General features: G+C 40.5%; 2 protein-coding genes across 2 annotated transcripts; one reads left to right on the top strand and one right to left on the bottom strand.

Moving 5' to 3' along the window:
• Positions 1-720: 720 nt before the first annotated feature.
• On the bottom strand, positions 721-18,734 carry nol6 (nucleolar protein 6 (RNA-associated)). The gene is made up of 26 exons (XM_055011557.1): positions 18,582-18,734; positions 17,315-17,527; positions 16,141-16,257; positions 15,833-16,012; positions 15,501-15,669; positions 15,272-15,406; positions 14,944-15,107; positions 14,734-14,854; positions 14,542-14,600; positions 14,332-14,433; positions 14,133-14,248; positions 13,629-13,806; positions 13,012-13,134; positions 12,381-12,529; positions 9,530-9,605; positions 7,862-8,002; positions 7,524-7,641; positions 7,268-7,422; positions 6,396-6,559; positions 6,021-6,173; positions 5,810-5,907; positions 5,522-5,646; positions 2,439-2,528; positions 2,103-2,303; positions 1,335-1,436; positions 721-1,175 (listed from the first exon to the last, which is right to left on the bottom strand). The coding sequence occupies exons 1-26, from the start codon at positions 18,618-18,620 to the stop codon at positions 1,026-1,028; spliced, it is 3,438 nt and encodes a 1,145-aa protein (XP_054867532.1). The 5' UTR covers positions 18,621-18,734; the 3' UTR covers positions 721-1,025.
• Positions 9,569-12,387, top strand: LOC111576602 (E3 SUMO-protein ligase ZBED1-like). Its single transcript, XM_023282352.3, has 2 exons — positions 9,569-11,318; positions 11,403-12,387. The coding sequence occupies exons 1-2, from the start codon at positions 9,813-9,815 to the stop codon at positions 11,949-11,951; spliced, it is 2,055 nt and encodes a 684-aa protein (XP_023138120.1). The 5' UTR covers positions 9,569-9,812; the 3' UTR covers positions 11,952-12,387.
• Positions 18,735-21,464: the final 2,730 nt, after the last annotated feature.

The raw sequence follows: 21,464 nt of genomic DNA on the forward strand, positions 1-21,464 counted from the left end.
TCTCCTATCACTGCAATTCTGCATTTACTCAGGGCAGATGTGCACAAGAGACCCTCTTGTGTCACTTTCCTAGTAATTATCACTGAGGTTATCAGAATTCTAAGTAACTCATCTTGCGCATGAAAATCCTGTTTGCACTTGTGGAACCCACAAGTGCAAACATAAAGCAGACATTGTCATACCGTAAATCGTGTCTTCCAAAGAAGACATTTAAATTCAAATTCCTTGTAAACTGAGTGAGGTAATTCCCACAGCTATGTGTAAACATGGTTCTGTTTGACAGTCACATCCCTGCAGTCTTAATTTTGAAAACCTTGTTTAACACTTGTATCTCTGCATTATAACCAGAGTCACAGCAACCTCAGTTACATGTTTGGTAAGCTTTTTTTTTTTGTTAAAGTTTTAATGTCCAGTAACCAGTTTACAGATAAATGGACACACACACTGTATGTACACAGACATGTAACACAGAGCTGCAACGAACTTTGGTTTATTACTAATTATTACTAACCTTATTTTCTTGATCAGTCATCTTGTGTGAGAAAAACAGCTTATTACAATCTCTCGGAGCTATGATCACCAATTAGTCAACTAATCATTTCAGCTCATCTCTTCATGTATACATATTATCTTTACCAATCCATAGATATAATTAGAAATAAAACTGTAATAATATTTCATCCACAGCCAAATGCAATTAAAAAAAAAATCAGACTTAAATCCAAAGAGTAGATATGCATTTATTAGACTAGGATACGGTCTCATCAAAACAAACAAGTGGCTGGTCTTTAACAGCAATATTACTAACACATAATACTGTCAACGAGACAAGACAAAATTCATTTTCGTTTTTCTGTTCAAAACAAAGGTATCAAAATACCTTCTCTGGAGAAAATGTGAAAGATTAAAATTATGAGTATGGTGAAAGTGGTGTGTGTGTGTGTGTGTGTGTGTGTGTGTGTGTGTGTGTGTGTGCGTGCGTGTGTGCGTGTGTGCGTGTGTGCGTGCGTCCATCTGTGTGTTGTCTAAAATGACCATTTTTCAGTCCTGGCTTCCACTGATTTCACCAAACCCTTGCCCATGATCTGGAAGTCCTCGAGTATCGCTTCAACATTGGGAACAGTATTCGCTTCATCTCCAGTCACTTTCACACTCCGAGCAGACACCTGTGATGTCTGATGTGTGATGAAAGAGGAAGTAAAGAAGCAAGTGGTGAGTGTTGGAATGTGAATATGAGCATTATGCAGGTGAAGGACAAATACGACCCAAGACTTATCACAAAGCAAGGCTTTTCTTTTAAATGAATGCTTTTAAACAGAGGACTTTCCCCTCACCTTAAAGGGCACTGGACTGAACGCCTTTGGTTTCCATAAAACTGCAATCACTGTTCCACCATACGGATCGCAGAAGAAGAGGGCCAGGTCTCCAAACGCCTCCTGGAAATAAACAAAGTTTGATGAGCCAGTAGAAGTAAAGCCAGAAGCGAAGCCTGTTACATAAAATGACATGAGTGGAAATTTTTCAAAGCAAAATGGCAACTTTCTTAGGATGACATCAAAAAAACTTACTGGTTAATTAAGCTGATTTTTCTCAAGTTGTTACATTTAAAAACTGCTTGAAAAAGGTTGCACAAAGGATCAACTGGTCTGACTGCTTTGACTCATCGTTAATGAGTGGATGTAGGTTTGTTCACACAGTGCACAAAACAGACACGTAAGGACTGCGTAATGTAGCTTATGTTCTTTTAGCGTATTGATGAGATATGGAGAGAAAGTACAGAGAAAGAGAGACAAAGACCAGGAGAGAAGGAGAAAGACAAAGACTGAAGTCATCTATTTCTGCCAATATTGGTCAATAGCAAGTCAGGGCCTGGCTGAGAAGCAACTTCAAATATATGAGCCACTTGCAGATGAGTGTAAAAGCGAAGAACATAGACAGCATAAATTCTCAAGCAGAATAGTTCAAAGAAAAGTTCACATTTTTCAGCCCGGCTGCAACTTGTGTTTGCTGCACGACTTTCCTCACATCGTGTGTCAACGAGGTGTTATTAACATCACTCCTTCCATTTCACAAAAAGTGAATCTCTGACTGTTGAGACTCACTCTTAGCTCTGCCAGGTACAGGGATACAGGGTTGTAGTCGATGACTGGCAGGGATCCTCCAGACTGAGCTGCGCTGCCAGTCATGACGCCTCTGCTGAAGGTGACAGACGGAGGATCAACTGCCTGGCTGAGCAGAGGAACCTGCTTTGGGTTCAGATGGATCACAGCATCATAGACTTCTAGAGGAGGACGCATGACCACCTACACAAACAAAGAACAGGGCACAAAATGGTAAAATAATAAGTCATGATTAATTGAAAAACAGGTCTATGAAAACTAACAGGAGAGGAGAATAAATGAGAGCTTTAAAGCAATTTATTTATTTTTTACACCAACCTTGACATCCTGTATCTGGTTGCCGTCCATCAGCTGTTGTTCCAGTACCTTGAGACTCTCTGCAGCCACCATCATCACACGCTGCAGCATCTGACCACAAATTCAAAAGGCCAATTTAAACATCTTAAAACATTTCTCCAGAAAACATTCATAATATAAAGATCATGGTTGCTTTTATTGTGATCTATTGTCCTTTTATTGTAACCTACTGTCCTACGTTTTATTGTATGTTTTCTTTGTGTACTTTTTGCAGTGTGCTTTTATTGTGACTTATTGTCCTTTGTATCACTGTTATGTGCTTTTTTTTGTTTGTTTTTTTTTTACCTGCCTAGAGGCTGCGGATGTAAATTAGCATTGTTGCTACAATCCAGCATATTTATGTCCATTGTTGTCTAAATAGATGTTCACTAATGTGCACTGTCTCTATCAAATAAAGAAATTTTAGTACTCAGTGCACTCTCATTGTCTGTGCACATAGGAACTCTTAAACTTCATACATTCAAACAATTTACAAGTACATGTAGTTCTGACGCTGTCACTTGTTGAAGGATACGTGGAAATCATTTAACTCCTTTTGTGAAATTAACTACTGGTGTTGTTGTTACTGATTGAATATTCTGTGATAAATGCCAACAGACCAATGCATTTTCTAAGCTGTGTTCTACCAGTTGCAAAACCGGCAGTGTAAACTAGACTTTGGCAGCTAATCAGGACCAGGCATTAAACCATATTTACTCATATTCTGCATCACCAACAGAGTGCACGTATGTTGTCATGGCAACATGAAATATACAGTTTGCCTTATTAAAACTGCATGGCTTTATGCAGTGGCATTACTAATGTGCGGCTAAACAGGTTTGCAAGTGTAACATGTTCTCTCAGCTTGGAATATTTATTAATCATGAGAAATATTACCAGGTGAAATAGTGAAAGAGTGGTGCTTCTTACAAACAATTTAAATCCCCAACTCTGACCAGAACCCACCGAGCAGGTTAGGTGTACAGCATCAGTTACCATGGCGATCTAACCACATTTAGAGAGAACCAACTGTGTGACATTGGAAACTGACTTTTGCTCTAAACTTATCTCACTAATCCATTAATCTCACTTCATAATACACCCCTGTGGACTTTACCTGCTTTAGGCAGGTAAAGAGCAGCGTTTTCTGTGGGAGGAAATAACTCCCTTGGCACAGACTTTGGGCTTTGTAAGTTTGTAGATGTTTTACGTACACAATAAAGCTACATAACACACTAAAAGAAAGGGGAAACACCCAAATAGTATAATACAGGCTCTATAAAACTAATTAACAACTCTGAAGTCATGGTGAAGTAGATATTTATTGATGGAAAAGACTTTGTATAATCAGAAAGCAACCAAAAGGTTCCATAATGTGCTCCTTCTCAGCAAATTGATCAAAGTCTCACATGTCCTCACAGCGACAGTTTTTCTCATCAAAGGACTGCAAAGATGGTTGGTTGCAACCTCTGGTTTTAGTGTTGTTTTAAATGAGCTGCTTTGCTCTAAAAAAACAATGAGGCGCTGCTATTCCTGCCTCTTTCAGGAAGAATAAACTCTGCATCTGTGAATGACAGCCAGAACTGTCAATCACAGAGCTGGGCAACTCTTGGTTAGTTTATACATCACACCTGGGTCAAATTCTTACTCAGTTGAGACTCAGACTCATGCTTAAGAAATTGCAAATATGAATGTCTTCATTTCTTGTTACTTCTATTTTACAATTCTAAGTTTATAACAACCACAAAACTCTATGAATATGAATTTCAACCAAATGGGACCTTTAACTTTTCATTCTGTTAGCTGATTTATTCCATCAAAATCTGCTCCCTAGTGGTCACTCGGTGGAATTGAAATAACTACAAACAACACCAGCCTCATTCGTCAGTTAGTTTTGAAACTCATTTTCAGTTGCACCTCTCAAGAATGTAAGCATGAGAATTCAACAACAGACAGATGTGCAATCTCAGCTGCAATGAAAGGTGAAAATGGACATGGTACATTGTGATTTAGCAGGGTGAATTAAGGCCAGAATGACGTCTCCAGAAGGACGTCACAAAGTTCCTGCTCTCCACCGCGGGTATAAAGGGGGATGCTGGAAGAGACTCTGTGTTACAGCTGGACTTGCAGGGGGAGTGAGGTAGACAAGTACAGGAAACCTAACTGGGTCAGCTGCGCACCATGGGAAACTGGTGCCTGTACCTTTTCTGCTCGCTACTATATGCCACTGGCCTCTTTTACAGCTATGGCCAAATCCAAACAGAGGAGCACAAAAGAAAGTATTTAACTTATTTCACTACAACAGACGACAGCAATGAAAAGCAACTGGTGAGCTTCTGCACCTGATGGTCTCCCAAAACCATCCGCTGTGCTTTCAGACAGTTTTTATGTTGCCGATATAATTATTGATGTGAACTTCCTGCTTGGATAAAAGTTCTTTATAATGTTGTTTATCAATAATTTCATGTTTGTCAAAATGATATATTTTGCTTTTTCAGATCAATGATTTACATGAGGTTTTGGAAAGACTACAGAACAACCAATTTCCAGCTCTAAGAAAAAAGCACGGATTTCTGCCTGTGGTACGTAACAAAAAAAAAAAAAAAAACACTAAAAAACTAAGATCCTCTGGAATAGTCTCCGCTTCTAAAAATTAACTTGTCAATTTTTTGAGTACAATATATTTATTTATTTATGATGAGTAAATCATTAATCCATATCTTACTTTAATATGACTTATTATCTTTTCAGTGTGATCCAGGAGACCAGTGTGCACTAAGAAAGGGTTCCAGGATTGGAAAACTGTGTGACTGCTCTCTGCCGAGAACATGCAACTCTTTTCTGCACCGCTGTTTATGATTCTGTGTCTGTTTACATGTCTAATGGAAAAAATTTGAAATATCTTTAGACTTCTACTGTATTTTATATCTAACTTGTCAAGTAATGCATTTTGTTTTTACATGTTTACTGACCAAATGTAATATTTAATTGTTTTTAAATCCAGTATTGAGTGCTAATCTATTAAATATGTTGCATGTGTACGTCTTGCAATTGTGTTTACTGACCTGTACATTAGGTGCTCGCCTGGTCCACATAGATAGTTTTTTGTCTTTAGGCGTAGCTATAAACATGACGGGCAAAGACTCCCTGGAGGCCATGAAGCCGTTCTTGATCTCTGTGTAGTCAGCAGCTACACGTGAGAGATGTGAACAACAATTAACCTTGGCGTTGAAACAGCAGCGCATACGGACAGGATGTTAAAGTATGTCGGGTGTGTAAATAAAAGGAGGTCAGGAGGGATTTGTTTGTATCATTGTGTGGAAAAAGGGGTGTGTGTGTGTCAGAGTACTTGCCTGTGAGCTGGTTGTTGAGGTTGACTACCAGCGGGTTGTTCTTCCAGTCAAAGGAAGAGAGCAGATGAAGGAAACGCAGGAAGCCCACCTGAGGAGAACTGAGGAAGAAAGAGAAACTCATTCACATGACCTACTGAACAAACAGAAGTCTGTGGGAAATACACCCTCCACAAATGGGAACACATGATTAAAGCGTAGAAGCGGTGCTTACCCAGGAGGAGTAAAGGGCGCAGGCTGCAGGAAAAGCGACGCCACCAGGAGGTCTGCTGAGTCCTCTGTAATGTCGTCACTGAAGAGCTGAGCCCCCAGCCAGCGTTTAGCCAGGCGACACACGGCCCCAAAACATGGGTGCTGCTGCTGGAGCCTATCAAAAGCAAGATGAAATTGTTGAGATGGAGCAATAAAGGACAAACTGAATAATGAACAAACAAGACAGAGACAAAAACAAAGTGAGAAACAAAGTAAGAGACAAGTTGGACAGAAGCTGAAGAAACTTAACATATAACCAAAACACAACTGCATTCAAAAGATTGAAATAAGAAACCTAGAGCCCTGCTTTCTCAACTTTTTTTTTTTTTTGTTTTACCCATGTAACGTGCTAGTGAGTAGAGGCTTGTGAATAGTGGCCATCTCCAGAGCCTGAGCCTCCTCGTTGTCCCTCACAACCAATAGTCCTTCAGGATTTACGCTCTCCCTCAGCACCTGAGGCTCACGATGGTATGCCACTTGGATTCGGAACGCCAAGCCGTCCTGGGAGCAAAGAGAAAAACATACAAAATTTGAATGACCAAATATAATTATATCATAAAGGCCTCATCGTAACCTATGATTCCACAGAAATCTTCTCAGGCTTACTTTTGGTTTCTACAGCTGTGGAACCAGCTATAAGTTCAGGTTCACAAGGTAGAAGATGAGGCTTATAACCTTTCTTTTTGATAAAGCTTCTAGTTAGGGCTGGCTCTGCTGACTCCTGAAGCAACCCTTAGTTATGCTGCTATCAGCCTAACCTGCTGGGTGACTTCCCATGATACACTGAGCATCTTACTTCTCTTTCACTCTTTTTATTATTATTAATACTTTTGTGTCTTCTCTCTCTCTCTTCTTACTCTTTCCTTCATCTTTTTCTTCTCTGCTGTCCTCTAACCCCAACCAGCTGCCCAACCTGAGTCCAGTTATGTCTGATATTTGTTTTTGATCAAAGACAGTTTTTCCTCCCCACTACTGCCAAGTGCTTGCTCTTGGCGGAATTGTTGGATTTCTCTCTATATTACCAAAAAGTGCCTTAAAATTACATATTTTATCATATGACACCATATCAATACAATTTACAATAAATATACTACAAAGTACAAACACCAATTTGCCTGGAAATAGCTTAAACATGTATTTACACTACAAATAAAAAAATATCTTTACCAAAGACAAGTGTGCCAAACATGCACAAGTTTCAAAATATACCTTCCAGACATCCAAATGTGTTGGACAGGGTCTGCATGTATATTTATGGTGCTTCCTGAGTAACTCTCCCAGTTGGATGTGGAAGGCAGCTCGGATATGGCGGATTGCAAGGCGATCATGAGGCCACTTTCCACTTCCCTCCATGTGACAGATTACTGCAAAAACAAGGTTACTAGTACACTAGTTTAACAAGTTTGTCTCACTTTATGAAGACCAAATGAACTCTTCATCAACTGCTGTTGGATGAAGCACTAACCTGTAATGGGGGTGATGTAAGCGGGGCAAGGCTTGCCTTCCTTCGGCACCAATGATCTGCAAGTCTTTTCTTTGTCAAAAAAGGAGTAGTCCATCTTCAGTGGCTTAGGAGGAAAGACCTGCAAGGCACAGTCGGACTCTTAGAACAGCCATGAAGCCAAAGTCACAATTACAAAAAAAATAAATAAAATCAGCTACAAATAAGTTAACAAAAGTCCACTGAACTCAAGTTGGATTACAGTGGTGTTTTGAAAATATGCTGAAATACTTCTATTTCACCACAAGTACTTACTACTACATCAGTGAGAGTAGTTCTCTGTTAAGAACAAGAAACTTCACCTGTGTGTATCTGAGTGCAGGATGGGCTCCTTGCACTGCTGTGATGGACAGAGGAAGCCCTTCCAGCCTCCAGAGTTTTCTGCTCAGGTCATCATAGGACTGAACGACAGCTAAACTCTTCTCCTCCCCAGTACTCGGCACCTGAAGAGCAAAACATGGGTTGAATGAATGCTGCATGTAAAAATCATTGCGGAGTATATTTACTGCTCAAACGGAAACACCGACACCCTCTTGTGGTGGGCTGTACCATTGTTTCTAACAACAAGCAACAATTTATAGTAGGGCTGCACAATATCTTGTTTCAGCATCTACATCGCCAATTGACGCTTAAAATGCTCCACTCACAGAAAACAACCCGTGTGGATAGGATTGGGTAAACCTGACATTAGAATGCTTTATCTCCTCTTATCAAACTAATTTTTGGTCACACACTTGTCTGAGTGGAGACAAGAGGCTTGTTTGTGCACAGCTGCCAAGCCTTTACTGTAGCCTGCATGTCAGGGATTTAGAGAACACTGGTAAACTGTGGGATCTTTCAAAAAGAAGATGCTCAGCAAGCGGTGTTTTGAGTAACAATTAGATGTATATTTTGCTTCTGGGAAATGCACTGGTTTCAGGTTAAGAAAAATTTCATTTTAAATCTTATTTTAATGCTGATTAGTAGCATAACATGGAAGTGAAAGCATAACTGTTTATTCACACGTGAAAAATAATTCCTCTCTAAAAATCAATGAATAATTGTGAAAAACAAGCTTATCGTTATGTTAGTATTGTTATAAATACTCCGTAATCCTGCAATCCCTGTCAGCGGTATGAAATATTTCGGCATAAGGAAGGATGACGCTGATCAAAAACAGCTACTCTGTTGGCAGTACAATCGTTTCTCCTACAGCAGGCTGCATGATTAATTTGTTTGACCATTTAACCACAAAGCTTTGTATGATAAGTGCAAAGCTGAATGTCATCCAAAGACTATTTTGGCTGACTGTGTAGATTCTCAATCACCCATGTCATGGTAATCCAAGGGGCTACAGTAAAAAGAAGCAGGCTTTCTCTTCGAGATTTCTTCAAGACATCGTACATCTGACCTGTGAGACTTCTTCAGTTCTATTTCGGATGCTTTAACCAGGGTTACACCATGTGTGAAAGGTTCCAACTGGCTTGCACTCAGCGCACTCAAGTTTTTTTATTTTCTATGCAGATGCTCTTTTCTATAAAATCCTCCTGAACCATTGTTTAATCGTTTCCAAACAGTTATTCAGGTCATGTGGGAAAAAAATCATGCATGTTTTAATCACAAGAAACTACATATCAAATGATTTATTGTTGGCTCTTTAGTTTCACCTTGCCTTGATTGGTTTCCCTTTCAAATTAGTTTGCAACTTGTTTTTTATCAAAGGACATTTTGGGATGCCACTGTTTACAGAACAAATTATGAATAAAATTGTGTTATTATTTATTATTTAAAAGTCTTCTCCAACAAAACTACAACCCTCCCTCAAAATAGAAAACAAAACAAAAACAAATACTGTACAAAGTGAAATAGAGCACGTACAAGGGGTCAATACGAATACCATCATTTGACAAAAGTAAAACAGTATTCTACTTGTTTTAAGCAACTCTCATCGACGTAACTTTGGATCTGATGTACATAAAATCATGATTTACCTCACTTCCACTTTTGATGACGTCATCCACCATCGCCCCGACGTAGCGCACACAGGACTCGGGGATGTCTGCATGCCTGGTGGACAATGAAGTAATACATTTTAACGCCTTTATTAAATCCGTTCCTACAGTTGCCTCAGTGCCATTCTCTGTTCGGGCAGATGCCGAAGTAAAACAAACTACAACCTTCCTATAATTAACCCAAAGCCCCGTTGTGTTTCCCAATAACGGTCGGCGCTAGCATTTGCTAGCCTGCTAGCTTGCTAACGTAAAGCAGCTCTGGATGAGCATGAAGCGCGCCGGGAGGAGACGGAGCTCCGTGTGGGACTGCTTTGAACAAGTAGGCAACTTGGTGCGCTGCATGAAATGTGACGCTACGCTGAAGTACTGCGGAGGAGCCACCAGCTCCATGATAAACCACATGAACAGATACCATCCGTCCAACACGCCTCTGGATGAAGACGAGAAGCCGGTGATTTGTAACGTCCAGTGTCTGGAGGAGGAGAGCACTTCTAACACGGACATCATGCAGGTTGCCATCATGTCACCCAGCATGAACACGACTAGCACGCCTCCTGAGCGGGATTACGGGGAGAGGAAACGCCTGAAGCGGAGCTCTGTCTGGGACGTTTTCATCAGAGTGGACGACGAGGTTCACTGCACGATGTGCGACACCAAACTGAAATACAGGAGCAGCACCACCAGCATGATGTACCACATTAAAAACAAACACCCAGACACCATACCTAATGATGGAGTGTCGCTGGCAACACACGCAGAGGTGACTGAACTCATCTCCAGGATGATAGAAAAGGACATGCTTCCCATCAGCATGGTCAATGGTGATGGTTTTCGTGAGCTACTTGCATTCACTGTGCATAATTATAAAATGCCATCTACTGGTGACATTACTCGCATTATTGAAGGCCACTTCCATGATAAGATGGAGGAGCTGGTGGTGCAGCTGGGTAAAGTGGAGAAAGTGGCCCTGACAGCAGATTTCTGGACTGCTCTGCCAGTTCAGAGGTACATTACAGTTTCTTGTTCATTCATAACAGATGACTGGCAGGGGAGGTCAGCTGTGCTGCAGACGCACAGGCTTTCATCAGAGGGCCACACAACTACAGACAGTATTACAGAGAGGCTTCTCAGCACAGTGCAGGCCTGGGGTATTGCTGGGAAGGTGACTGCATGTGTTCACAACAACGCGCAGAACATCTTGTCAGCCCAAGCGTGTGCCCGTGTCACCTGGGACTACGCCACTTGCTTTACCACTACACTGCAGCTGGCAGTCAGCGATGGTCTAAGTGAGGATCTCGTCCGCATCATCATTGCAGCAGGGAAACTTGTCAGGCACTTCAATCACAACTTGCTGGCAAGTGAAGCTTTGGAGCAGAAGCAAGTCCAGATGTGCCTGCCACAGCACAAGCTCATTCAGTCGAGCAAGACTAGATGGGACACTATCTGCGATATGTTTGAACGTCTACTTGAGCAGCGGTGGGCAATTAAAGCTGTTCTCTCAGATCGCACAATCACCAACAGACACCAAGCGCAGACTCTCGAGATTGAAGATGACTGCTGGCAAGTAATAGAGAATTTTACACCTGTGCTGGCAACGCTGAAATGGGCAACAACAGTCATATCTGCTGAAACAGAGTTCTCCATTTCAAACATCTATCCAATCACGTTCAGCCTCATTCAGACTCACCTTGTGCCAAAAGAAAATGATGTTGAGCAAGTCTCAGAGTTCAAGCTCAAAGTTCAGAAGTCACTTAGAAATCACATGGAGGTAAGCGTGAATTAATGCAAGTAAACAATCCACATTGCCTTTTTAAAATTCTTCATCAGTGTCATTACATTTCTCTCTCTGCAGGTTGACTCTAATGACTTAGCTTCAAAACCAGCCCTGATTGCTTCTATGCTGGACCCTCGCCACAAACATCTCAGCTTCCTAACGCCAACTGGGAGACTGGCTGCAAAAGTTAAGCTACATGAACTGGTTTCAAAATTAGATGTGATAACTACTACTGTGGGCACAAAGGATGAGCAGCAGGAGACCCTGATCACACCTGATATTAGCCAGGTGGCTATGCCCTCTCAAGTGAGGAGTGACACCAAAAACACCATGGTTTTGCTCCTTGGAGACAACTACAGTTCCTCCTATGCCACGGACTCAGAGGCTCAGGTCGATTACTACTTGAGAGACATTGCTCCCCCACTGGACATAAACCCTCTTGACTGGTGGAAGGTAAACGGACCAAGATTCCCCAAACTGGCCACTCTGGCGCGACATTATATGTGTGTTCCTGGAGTATCACTGCCGTCTTTATTGTCAGAAGCTGGACAAACGTTTGCGACGATGCGTACGAGATTGAGCCCAGAGCACGTTGACATGATGATCTTTGTAAACAGAAATGCATAACTTGCATGAGCTTAGATTATGAGGATGTAAACTCACTTCATATATCAACAACAGAATAAGGTAACTGTAGGGCAGTGGGGAACAGTTGCAGGAGGACAGGGAGATGTAAACATTAAAAAAGCAGCCACTGTTCACTGTCAATATGTAGTATTTCCTGGTGTTGATAGTGCTGTAAACTAAAACGTATTCCATCAACCAAAAGTTTAAACAACTTCCCTGAACACTTGCTGTAACCTGAGCTACAGTCAAATGTGTAACCACACCCTCATGTAGTTCCCAACGAGAAAACCGTAATTTGCCTCAAGACGGAATACCTGGAATATCAATACAACAAGTAACTGATATCACACTAATTGCTCTACTCGTGCCAGTGTTAATGCCATTTCTGGTTGTGTCTCTCAGTAAGCGCTGCCGAAATAAAATACATACAGCTGTAGCAGGTGTGTGATGATCTGTTTGGGGACCAGCCGCTTTTGGCACATGCTCTCCCCATCCCACAGCACTGCCTCGGTGATGGCACCATCCTGGAAGCGGCGCAGCTCAGAGCGAAGGCCCCACAGCTGACGAAATTCAGCTGCCTAACAGAACAAAACCATTGTTTTTAATCAATGTATCAGCACTAAAGTATGGACAGAACTCTACCAGACAAAAATAATGTTAAAAATAGGTGGAAATTCTGTACTCTGAATCAACGGGTTCACTCCTTCACTTTACTCCTGATGTGGCTGATGTAGCCACTTAAAAAGTAATAGTGAAATGTCCATAAATTAAATATTAAGATTATTGCCTCAGTACAGCACTCTTGAAAACGTTTACAACCATACCTGTAGTAATATATATGGAGTACACTGAGCAGTCCTTTCTCAGTAGGTGTAAAATTCATAATTCTTCAAAAATGATTTACATGGCATGTAGAGTTGCCTTAAGTAGAAATCTGCTCTGTATTTGCAATATTTTTTATATTATACAGAGTGAAGTGGAATGACTTTGAATCTTAAACTCCAACAGGTGAAACCAAGGTAAAGCCTGAAATTTATATTACAGAGACAGGTTCAGTTACCTTGGGGCTGTCTGCTGGTGGGCCTCTTTCTAGGACAGAGGCTGCCAGCTCTGGCCTAAACAGTAAACCGAAGGAGAGGGGAGGCTGAGCTTTGTACTTTGGGGCTTCACTCTCCACAGACCACTGTGATGAAACAAAGAGGAAGGAAGTTTAGGAGTAGTCCACACGCACACAGGTACTTTTTTTAGAACTGGGGTTTTCCTCCTTTGTTGTCAAGAAAAAAATATCTCAGTCTACATGAAAACATGATTGCTCAATTTGGCAGGATAACGACTGCACATTTATGTGTGCACAAGTTCTACCAGCAAGGTTAATATTGGCACTATTTTAGCTACGTCCATCATTGCATAAACTTGCATCATATAGACAAAGGAGATAACAGCGTGCACACACACATATGCACACTCACACAAACATGTAGAGCCAAAAGCTCTGTTTTACTTGTCTGCATGTCATCACTGCATATCTGGAAGGGGTTTTCAAAAAGCTCTGTCTTCAGTGACCTAAAATTGCTTTTGCGTGCTGATTAAATCTGGATTTGTTAAAAGGAGCTTATTCTGCCAGTTGAGTAACCCAGATATGGATGATTATAAGCTCTGTTTGTCAATCTTTCTCACCTCAGGGTCAGGAGAGAGGGAGTGGGTGAGGAGCTGAATCCGTTGGTCCAGTCCTCGCTGGAGCAGTGACAGAATAAAAGGGAGTGCAGTGTGGACGTAATTTCCACTGTGGTCCATCAACTCACTGAGGAGATTCAGTTTCTTACAGCTGGACTGAAGCTTCACCAGCTCACATAACCTGAGTGGCAGATAAAAAGCACAAAACGGAAGATCGGATATGATGAGGACTGCAGACAGTTCAGCTCTGAAAGGAAATGTAACCTTGTGATTTCAGCTTGATGTAGGGCACTTTTTCCAGTAATACCTGACATTAAACACTGATAGCAATTATGTCTCTAAGAGGAAGGAGTCTTTAATGGAAACTGTCATGACCCAGATTCTATTAAGGCATCGACAGTGGAAAATTACACTTGTTTAAGAAGAGGTGTAACATTAAACTGCTTATTTAGCGTACAAGATGATATAAATAGGCTCTGCTGTATTAGATAATAGACGCAGACATACTGGAATACATGGTCACTTGTCCTTATCATGGGTTTGGGCGTCATGAGGAGACTGTGGAATCCGTCCACTGTAGGGTTGTCCCAGAACTGCATCGACACGGATGCCTCGTGCTGCAGCTGAGAACCAAATTAAAATGTCAAAACCAGTTGCCTGGAAAGCTGAACTTGTTTGAACACACCACTGTTTTTATAGCACTGACCTGCATGTAGGTACAAGCAGTCATGTCAGCACACATGTTAAGATGTCCTGAAGGGTCAACAAACACAACCTGGAAAGCACTGTGGAACTCTGCAAGAGTTGGCTACAGGGACAAGAGAAAAAAAAATCTGGTAATAATGAATAATTTATTATGTAAATTAAAGTGTTAATAAACTACATGCACAGGTTTACTGTTTTTTAGAACACTCACAGCTGTAGAATCAGCATCTCTGGCTAGGCTAATTCCATTCACTGTCAGGTCTGTAGACGCTATAGGACGGATGAGAGTTGGGTCAGGTGCAAGACGTTCAAAATACTGCTATGCAAACTACTGCTTAACTACCATAAATCTGATTCATACATTTGAGAAAATTATTGCTTACTGGACTTTAAATTTTCTTACCCAGGAAGTTTAAGCTATTTCGAAGCAGCTGATAGGCTGTCATGGTGTTACTGATTCTGTGAGTAGTCAGCAGGTAAGCCATTAGCATTGAAGCTAGGAAGCCATTAAAACAGCCTGTACCCTATAAGACATTGAGAGAGTGATATAGATGTGAAGCGAGACAAAAAATCGAAGAAGCAACAAGTAAAGAAGTGGCTGCAAACTTCCTACCTGGTTGAGTTCTCTTTGACGAAGCCAGACCTTGAGCAACGCCACCCCATCAGCAAAAGCTGAGCACTGAGAGCTGATAGCAGACAGAAACTGGAGGTGAGTCCTGGGTAGTAAATCCCCCAGAACAGAGCTGTTGTAGTGCGGTGTGGGAGGCTCGCTGCTCTCTGTAACAAAACCAACAAATAGCAAAAGAAGTCTGCCTAAATGAAGGTGACATTCCAGTTGAACTTTTGAAGAAAGGCTCTGTCTACCTATCGGATTAAAGGTTGATAAAGTAACTGTGATAGATAATAGCTGAAGAACAAGGTGTATAAATTAACAATCTTACCAGAGTAGGATGTCTGCAATCCAGTGTACCATTCTGTCCGGATGTTATTCCTCTGGGGGTGGAAGCGACTGGGCTTGAAGAACCCAGGAGGCGGACAGGCGTGAACACGGACAGTGAAGCTGGAAGAATTTTTATCTGAAGGACAGGATACCACAGCACACCTTGTCTTACAATCATAACCCAAAAACTGAGTATGAATTTTGTACAATATACCTTAAAAGCTAAATACCTGGAGGGGTCAGCAGCAGAACGGGTCGAAGTCGGTTCCCATGGAGACAGGAGTAACGCATGGTCCCGATGTCAGAAGAGGATGTGAGATACTGGGCTAGGCCTGCCAGATAGAGAGCCCTTTTCCTCGGATACCTCTGGTTCACAACATCTTTTGGGTGGAGGACATCCTAAATGAAAGAAAAATGAGCAGACAGAAGACGTCAGTGTCTCTTATAATGCTGTGTCTGAACTGTCATATTGCATTCAGTACATGACAAAAGCACATTTTTCTTGAGGCTTAGCATAATGTTTTGACATACATATAAACAAAAAAATGGACAGGTGACTTACAGCTGGGATTGTTACAGCCAGGTCCACCATGACGTGTGGTTTGGTGCAGGTGCCCAGCGGATAGCTCCCGATCAGATCAATGGAAGCCGGAGGTGCCATGTGGAATTTTCCCTTTGTTATTTTGGGCAGCAGGAGAAAAGGGACCTTAACTGTACCAGACAGCCATGACAGGTCACTTACCTGAAAACACAGGGAGATTGTTCAACAACTGCAGCTATAGATGTGTGAATTTTTGAAGAGCTGAATGAATGGAACTGAGCTTCTACAGTCCATCCTGAAGCTTTCCTTGTTGTTAAACTACTACATACCTCAACCTCTGGTGAATCTGGCACAGTTTGAAGCAACTTGGTGACCGTCTGAATGAAGGAATCTATTTGTTGTTTCCTGCGCTCACTCAGGGCGACTTCTTTTAGCAACTCCCCCATCTGTTTTTGGCGAGAGATTGTATGTATTTAGCAGTGTGTGAGTGTGTGAAAGTTTATGTGGTTATTGACAGACAGACAGATAGATAGAGCTTAAAATTATTAGACCACCACCCAGTGTAAGGTGTTTGCCACCGTTGCCCTAAATTAGCAGTATTGCTGATTACCAAATTTGTTTTACATTTCTATGATGGTAAATCTGCCAGTATGTACAAGCTCTTTAATCAAAATGATATCTTTAATGCTAAAATATAATTATTGTTGTTATACATGAATTTTCAAATTTACTTTTTTACAAAAAAGCAGAAGAAGTTGTAAAACACATTATTAGTTATTGATTGAGATGCCAAATTCGAGTTATTTGCTTGCATTCCTGAGAAAGAAGCAGATGTCAGGCACCGTAAGATTTGAAGTACTACAGACAGAAGGAAGACCACTGCTGATCTTCAGGAAGAGATTAATGCTTCTAGATCAGAATCTGAGAAAGTCTCCAGAATGACCATAAGCAGACGACAGAAGCAACAAGGCTTAAAGGGAAGAATAGCCCCTAGGAAGCCATTATTGAGGCCTGCAAACACCCTCAAATTTGACAGGGAGCACAAACACGGGACTGTAGATGACTGGAAGAAGGTACTCTAGACGGATGAGTCCAAGTTTGAACTCTTCGGTCAGCATCGGCGTGTTTATGTCTGCAGAAAAGCTGGAGAACGTTTTGATGCTAGATGCACTGACCCACAGCGAAGCATGATAATTGCAAAAGATCACACAAAAGTTTCATCCTAAACAGCCAGAATCTATTTGGAACTCAATAACAAAAAAGAGACTGTTGAAAAGTACATAAAAACAATGCCAGTAAGAATGCAAGCTGTTACCAGGGCCAAAGGAAGTCACACAAAATATTAAGATTTTTGATTAATGTATGTGAATAAGAACAATTTAGTTGTTTCAGTACTTTTTGAAATGACAGTTGGTCTAATAAATGTGTTAAGCATTGTACATACACACATACAATTATCCCCTTGGGGAAACGTAAGTCTAGTGAGAGAGTCTATGGTCTCACCTGCATTTTGAGGAGGCTGCAGTGAAAAAGGCTTTCAGCTTCTTTCAGCTGGTTTAGCTCCTCTGCTGTAGGAGGTCTGTACAGATCATTTCGAGACAGCTTCACTGGGTGGTAAACCACCTCCTCCTCCTCTCCAGCATCAGGTTTGGTCCTTTTGGCTTTAACAGGAGCCTCATTTTCCTCCTCTTCATGAAAGGAGTCTGACAGAATCATCTGTAAAACAACAACAGCAGCATTGTTTGATTAAATTTTCAGGCAGACACTTTGAATCTACGTTGATGTTTGACATTGAAACCAAACTGAAAGCGCTTACTACTGTCTAACAAGTGTTTAGATTTTCAACTTAGCTGCTAATGAATCAATACTGATTCAACAATCATGTAAAAACTCACCTACATTTAACTTGATTAAACATTAAAATTATGTTTATTTAACAATACTGCGTCAATAGTCATCTAAATGGCAGTCTGCACCTAAGTTGTATCAAGTTGCTGCGCAGAAACCTTTCCAAGAAACTTCCTTGAAAGCAAGTCTCATGAGTTTTCATCTGACTTATATCTGAGCATCCTAACAAAATTGACATTGAGAAATACAACATTCCTAGGATACTGTGCTGTATATAAAGTGGTCAAAGTACACTAAGTTATGAACTGGTGACCTATAGTAATTTTGAAACTGTAACACTTTAGTAACATTAACAAGCAACAATGTTATGTTTTCAAAACATCCCCTTCGGGCAAATATTAGAGACTATCGTAACAATTCGTGGACGTTAACATATCCATGTGGTGTTTTTATATCCCAAAGACACATCATGAGTGAAATAAGCAGTTAACAACATGGCTGAGCATTTCCACCTTGTAACTACCGGTACATTGTATTAACGATTCATATGCACAGTATTTTAACATCACTGACGAAATGATGACATTTCAATTATCAAATTCAACAACACTACAATTGATTCAATCACATTTTATTTTATTATACAGTTAAACCATTAAGAAGGTAAATCCACCATTGATCTTCATTGGTTCAGGCATATGGGTTTCGTAAGCATCTTGAGACAATCTGAATTGTAACTGGCGCTATATGAACAAAATTTAATTGAAAAAATCAGCTTTTACTATCCGGAAATGCCAATTTAAATGCAAAACTGAAGGCAAAGCATGCAAGCACCATCCATCTATTAGTGAGTAAAACTGTCCTGTTTAGCAGCAGTTAGCTAGTTAGCAGGTAAAGCAATAACAGATGTGTCTAGTTTTACCTCTGCTGGCTCTTCTGTAGCCGCCTGCTTCTTCTTCATGTCTAAACTGCTTTCAACGTGATAGCAACCCCGATATTTTGAAAGTTTTGCTCAACACTGCTGTCCCTTCATTGCGCTCTCACATGTGCCAAGGGTGAGACGAACTTGCTACCAAGCAAAATATTTCTCCGATTGGTTCAGAAGCAGCAGAGGTGAAAGATGATTGGCTTACGGCTCATCGACCGTCCCCTCAGCTTCAACAAGGTAGGTTGCATGAGCAAGTGCTCCGATTGGTGCTTTACAGATGCTGCATTCAATGGACATGGGAAAATTACCACGAAACACGGAACTTCGAACACCAAATGTTCGTCAACAGGCCTCTATTTCACTTAACTGAATAAAATTAAGTGAAAAGGTGCATAAAGGTATATTATATAATGTTTGAGCATTCACATTATAAAAACCTTAAAAGTAGACCGCACTGTGCTAAATGCTATATTAGGGTATGATGTAAAATGCTCGAGACAAAGTTGAGAAACCTTACCATAGACTGTGTAACACGTTATTATGAACCTTACCCAAGTTATCAAGTAGGACTTCTGTTCTATTTGACTTCTGCTGGCGTTTTTAGATTTTTCCTAGTCACAAAAGACTTTTCCCGAGTTCCCAGTTGCTATCGAATGCAGGACTACACCTTGGATGACAAATGCAAACACATACCCATCCAGTAAAAACATTTATTGCAATATCAGGTACAAAAAAATACACACGTATGGCCGGTGTTTGCAGCATCTGCAGAGTTCTGTGGATACAGTCAGGTGCCACTTTATATAAACAGATATTTCCTGTTTTTAAGCCTATACCCTTATTTATATAAATGGAGTGACAAAAGATTATGGAAATGTGTCAGTGACAGGCAATGCATTCAACACCAGCACAAATTACAGATTTCAAAATGATTATGCGGTTGAATCAGTATCTTTATTTTACAAAAAAAAAAAAAAATGGACCAATGTAACAGTGATGAAGGTATTAGACTAACACAATAGTTTTAAGTCAGTCTGCCTAATATACTGGCAACTGTGAATATGAAGGACTGGTTTAAATATACACACAATACAAACAGATACATAGCCCTACATTATTGCATGTGCACACAATATCACGTGTAAAACTTGATCCTGTGACTTAACTGATTAATTTATTGTTCTAAGTGTAATACACATAATTAATCTCATAGCAAGTGTTTATTTATTTTACATGAAAATTAGGCTCACCAAGCAGGTATCAAACCTGAAAATAAAAATCCTCCTGAGTTAAATCTTCACAGTGTTTAAGATGTTTATATAAGATACTGCTATCTTTATCTTATCCATCCATCCATTATCTATACACAGTTTAATCCCCATTAGGGTCGCTGGACTGGTTGCCAGTCTATCGTAGGGCTACATATAGAGACAAACATTCACACTCATGGACAATTTAGAGTTACCAATTAACCTGAGCACGTTTTTGTACTGTGGGAAGATGGCGGAGTTAGTGATGGCTGATCGAGGCTTTGTTGAAGCTTCGACACTTCATTCAAAACATGGTTCATTACTCGAGGCCTCAATGACACACAGTGCTCGAGTAGGACATCTAGTGGTCAATAATATGAAGTGCAATCAAGACGTGGTCGGTTCGTGGATTGTTCTGGATTTGATTCGCCATGCACACATTCTTGTTTGACTACACTAGATGATTGTATGGGTTGTAGTGGACACAAAAATAATATTACTAGTAATAATAATGACAATAACTATTGAAGAGCACGTTTCTTATTTCCCATGTTTGTCTGTATCCCTATATACTCTTTGCTTATATTCTGTGTTATGAAACATTTAAACGGTGCTGCTACATTCATGAGATGCTCTACAAATACAGACTGATGTCATTTTCACATGGGGCTGGTGCAAATAAAGATTTTATGGATTATTATGGATTTTGGCAAAGTATGTCTTGGGGTTTATTGGTAAAGAGGTCAGTAAAGAGGGTGTGCTTATGTAACTGGTTATGAGGTTTTATTGAGAAATAATTTATCAACAGTTTTGGGACCACTGTTCCCTCTAATCTGCGCGCGATACTTTTTTTTTTTTTTTTTTTTGCGCATTTATCATCTATTTTTTTTTTTTTTTTTGCCATTTTCGAGTTTTTTTTAACTTGAGTCTCGACTCGATCGTTTTTCTCAGGAGGTTGGACTTTAGCCTTTGTGCTGGAGGGTTGAACCCTCAGTTCCAAGACTTTCAAAGCCTCCAGACCTCCCGAGTCCTCAGGACCTGAGCTTTCACACAGTCTGAGGGCTGAAATTTTCTAAGTCCCACAGTAGTTCTCTGTTAGATTGAACTTCCAGACAGTCCAAGGACTGATATCTTCTAAGTTCCTGAGTAGTTCTCTGTTAGTTTGAACCTTCAGACAGTCTGTTAGTTTTGATTAAATCTTTAAGGTTTTTCTTTTTAAATGTTTTACCACCTTTTAATGTTTAATTTTCTTTTTAAATACTTCATTGTATTTTCAGTGTAATTCCTATTTGAAATTTTATTGTCTTTAAGATATAATTTTCTAATTAAACATTTAATTTTTTAATTAAATGTTTTGTCTTTTTTGGCCTTTTATTGGATAGGTGTAGTGAGAGACAGAAAACGGGGGAAAAGAGTCGGGGTAAGACTTGCAGTAAAGAGCCACTAGCGGGGCTCGAACCCGGGACGCTGCGTCGGGGACCAGCTCCCGTACAGGGATCACCCGCTGAACCCGTTGAGCTATATGAGTACCCATGTTTTGTCTTTTTAAGGGTTTAATGATCTGATTAAATGTTTTGCATTTTTAGAAATGTTTAACATTCTTCTTGTTTAATTGTATTTTTTAAAT

The sequence above is a fragment of the Amphiprion ocellaris genome, chromosome 6, assembly GCF_022539595.1.
Source record: "Amphiprion ocellaris isolate individual 3 ecotype Okinawa chromosome 6, ASM2253959v1, whole genome shotgun sequence".
Lineage (NCBI taxonomy): Eukaryota > Metazoa > Chordata > Actinopteri > Pomacentridae > Amphiprion > Amphiprion ocellaris.

Excerpts from the sequence above, each read along its gene's own strand:
- nol6 (XM_055011557.1), bottom strand. The coding sequence starts at position 18,620 with ATGAAGAAGAAGCAGGCGGCTACAGAAGAGCCAGCAGAG. Across the intron at positions 15,407-15,500 it reads TCTGCTGCTGACCCCTCCAG|ATAAAAATTCTTCCAGCTTC; the intron begins GTATTTAGCTTT and ends CCTGTCCTTCAG. Across the intron at positions 6,560-7,267 it reads CACATTTGGATGTCTGGAAG|GACGGCTTGGCGTTCCGAAT; the intron begins GTATATTTTGAA and ends CTTTGCTCCCAG.
- LOC111576602 (XM_023282352.3), top strand. The coding sequence starts at position 9,813 with ATGAGCATGAAGCGCGCCGGGAGGAGACGGAGCTCCGTGTGGGACTGC. Across the intron at positions 11,319-11,402 it reads CACTTAGAAATCACATGGAG|GTTGACTCTAATGACTTAGC; the intron begins GTAAGCGTGAAT and ends CTCTCTCTGCAG.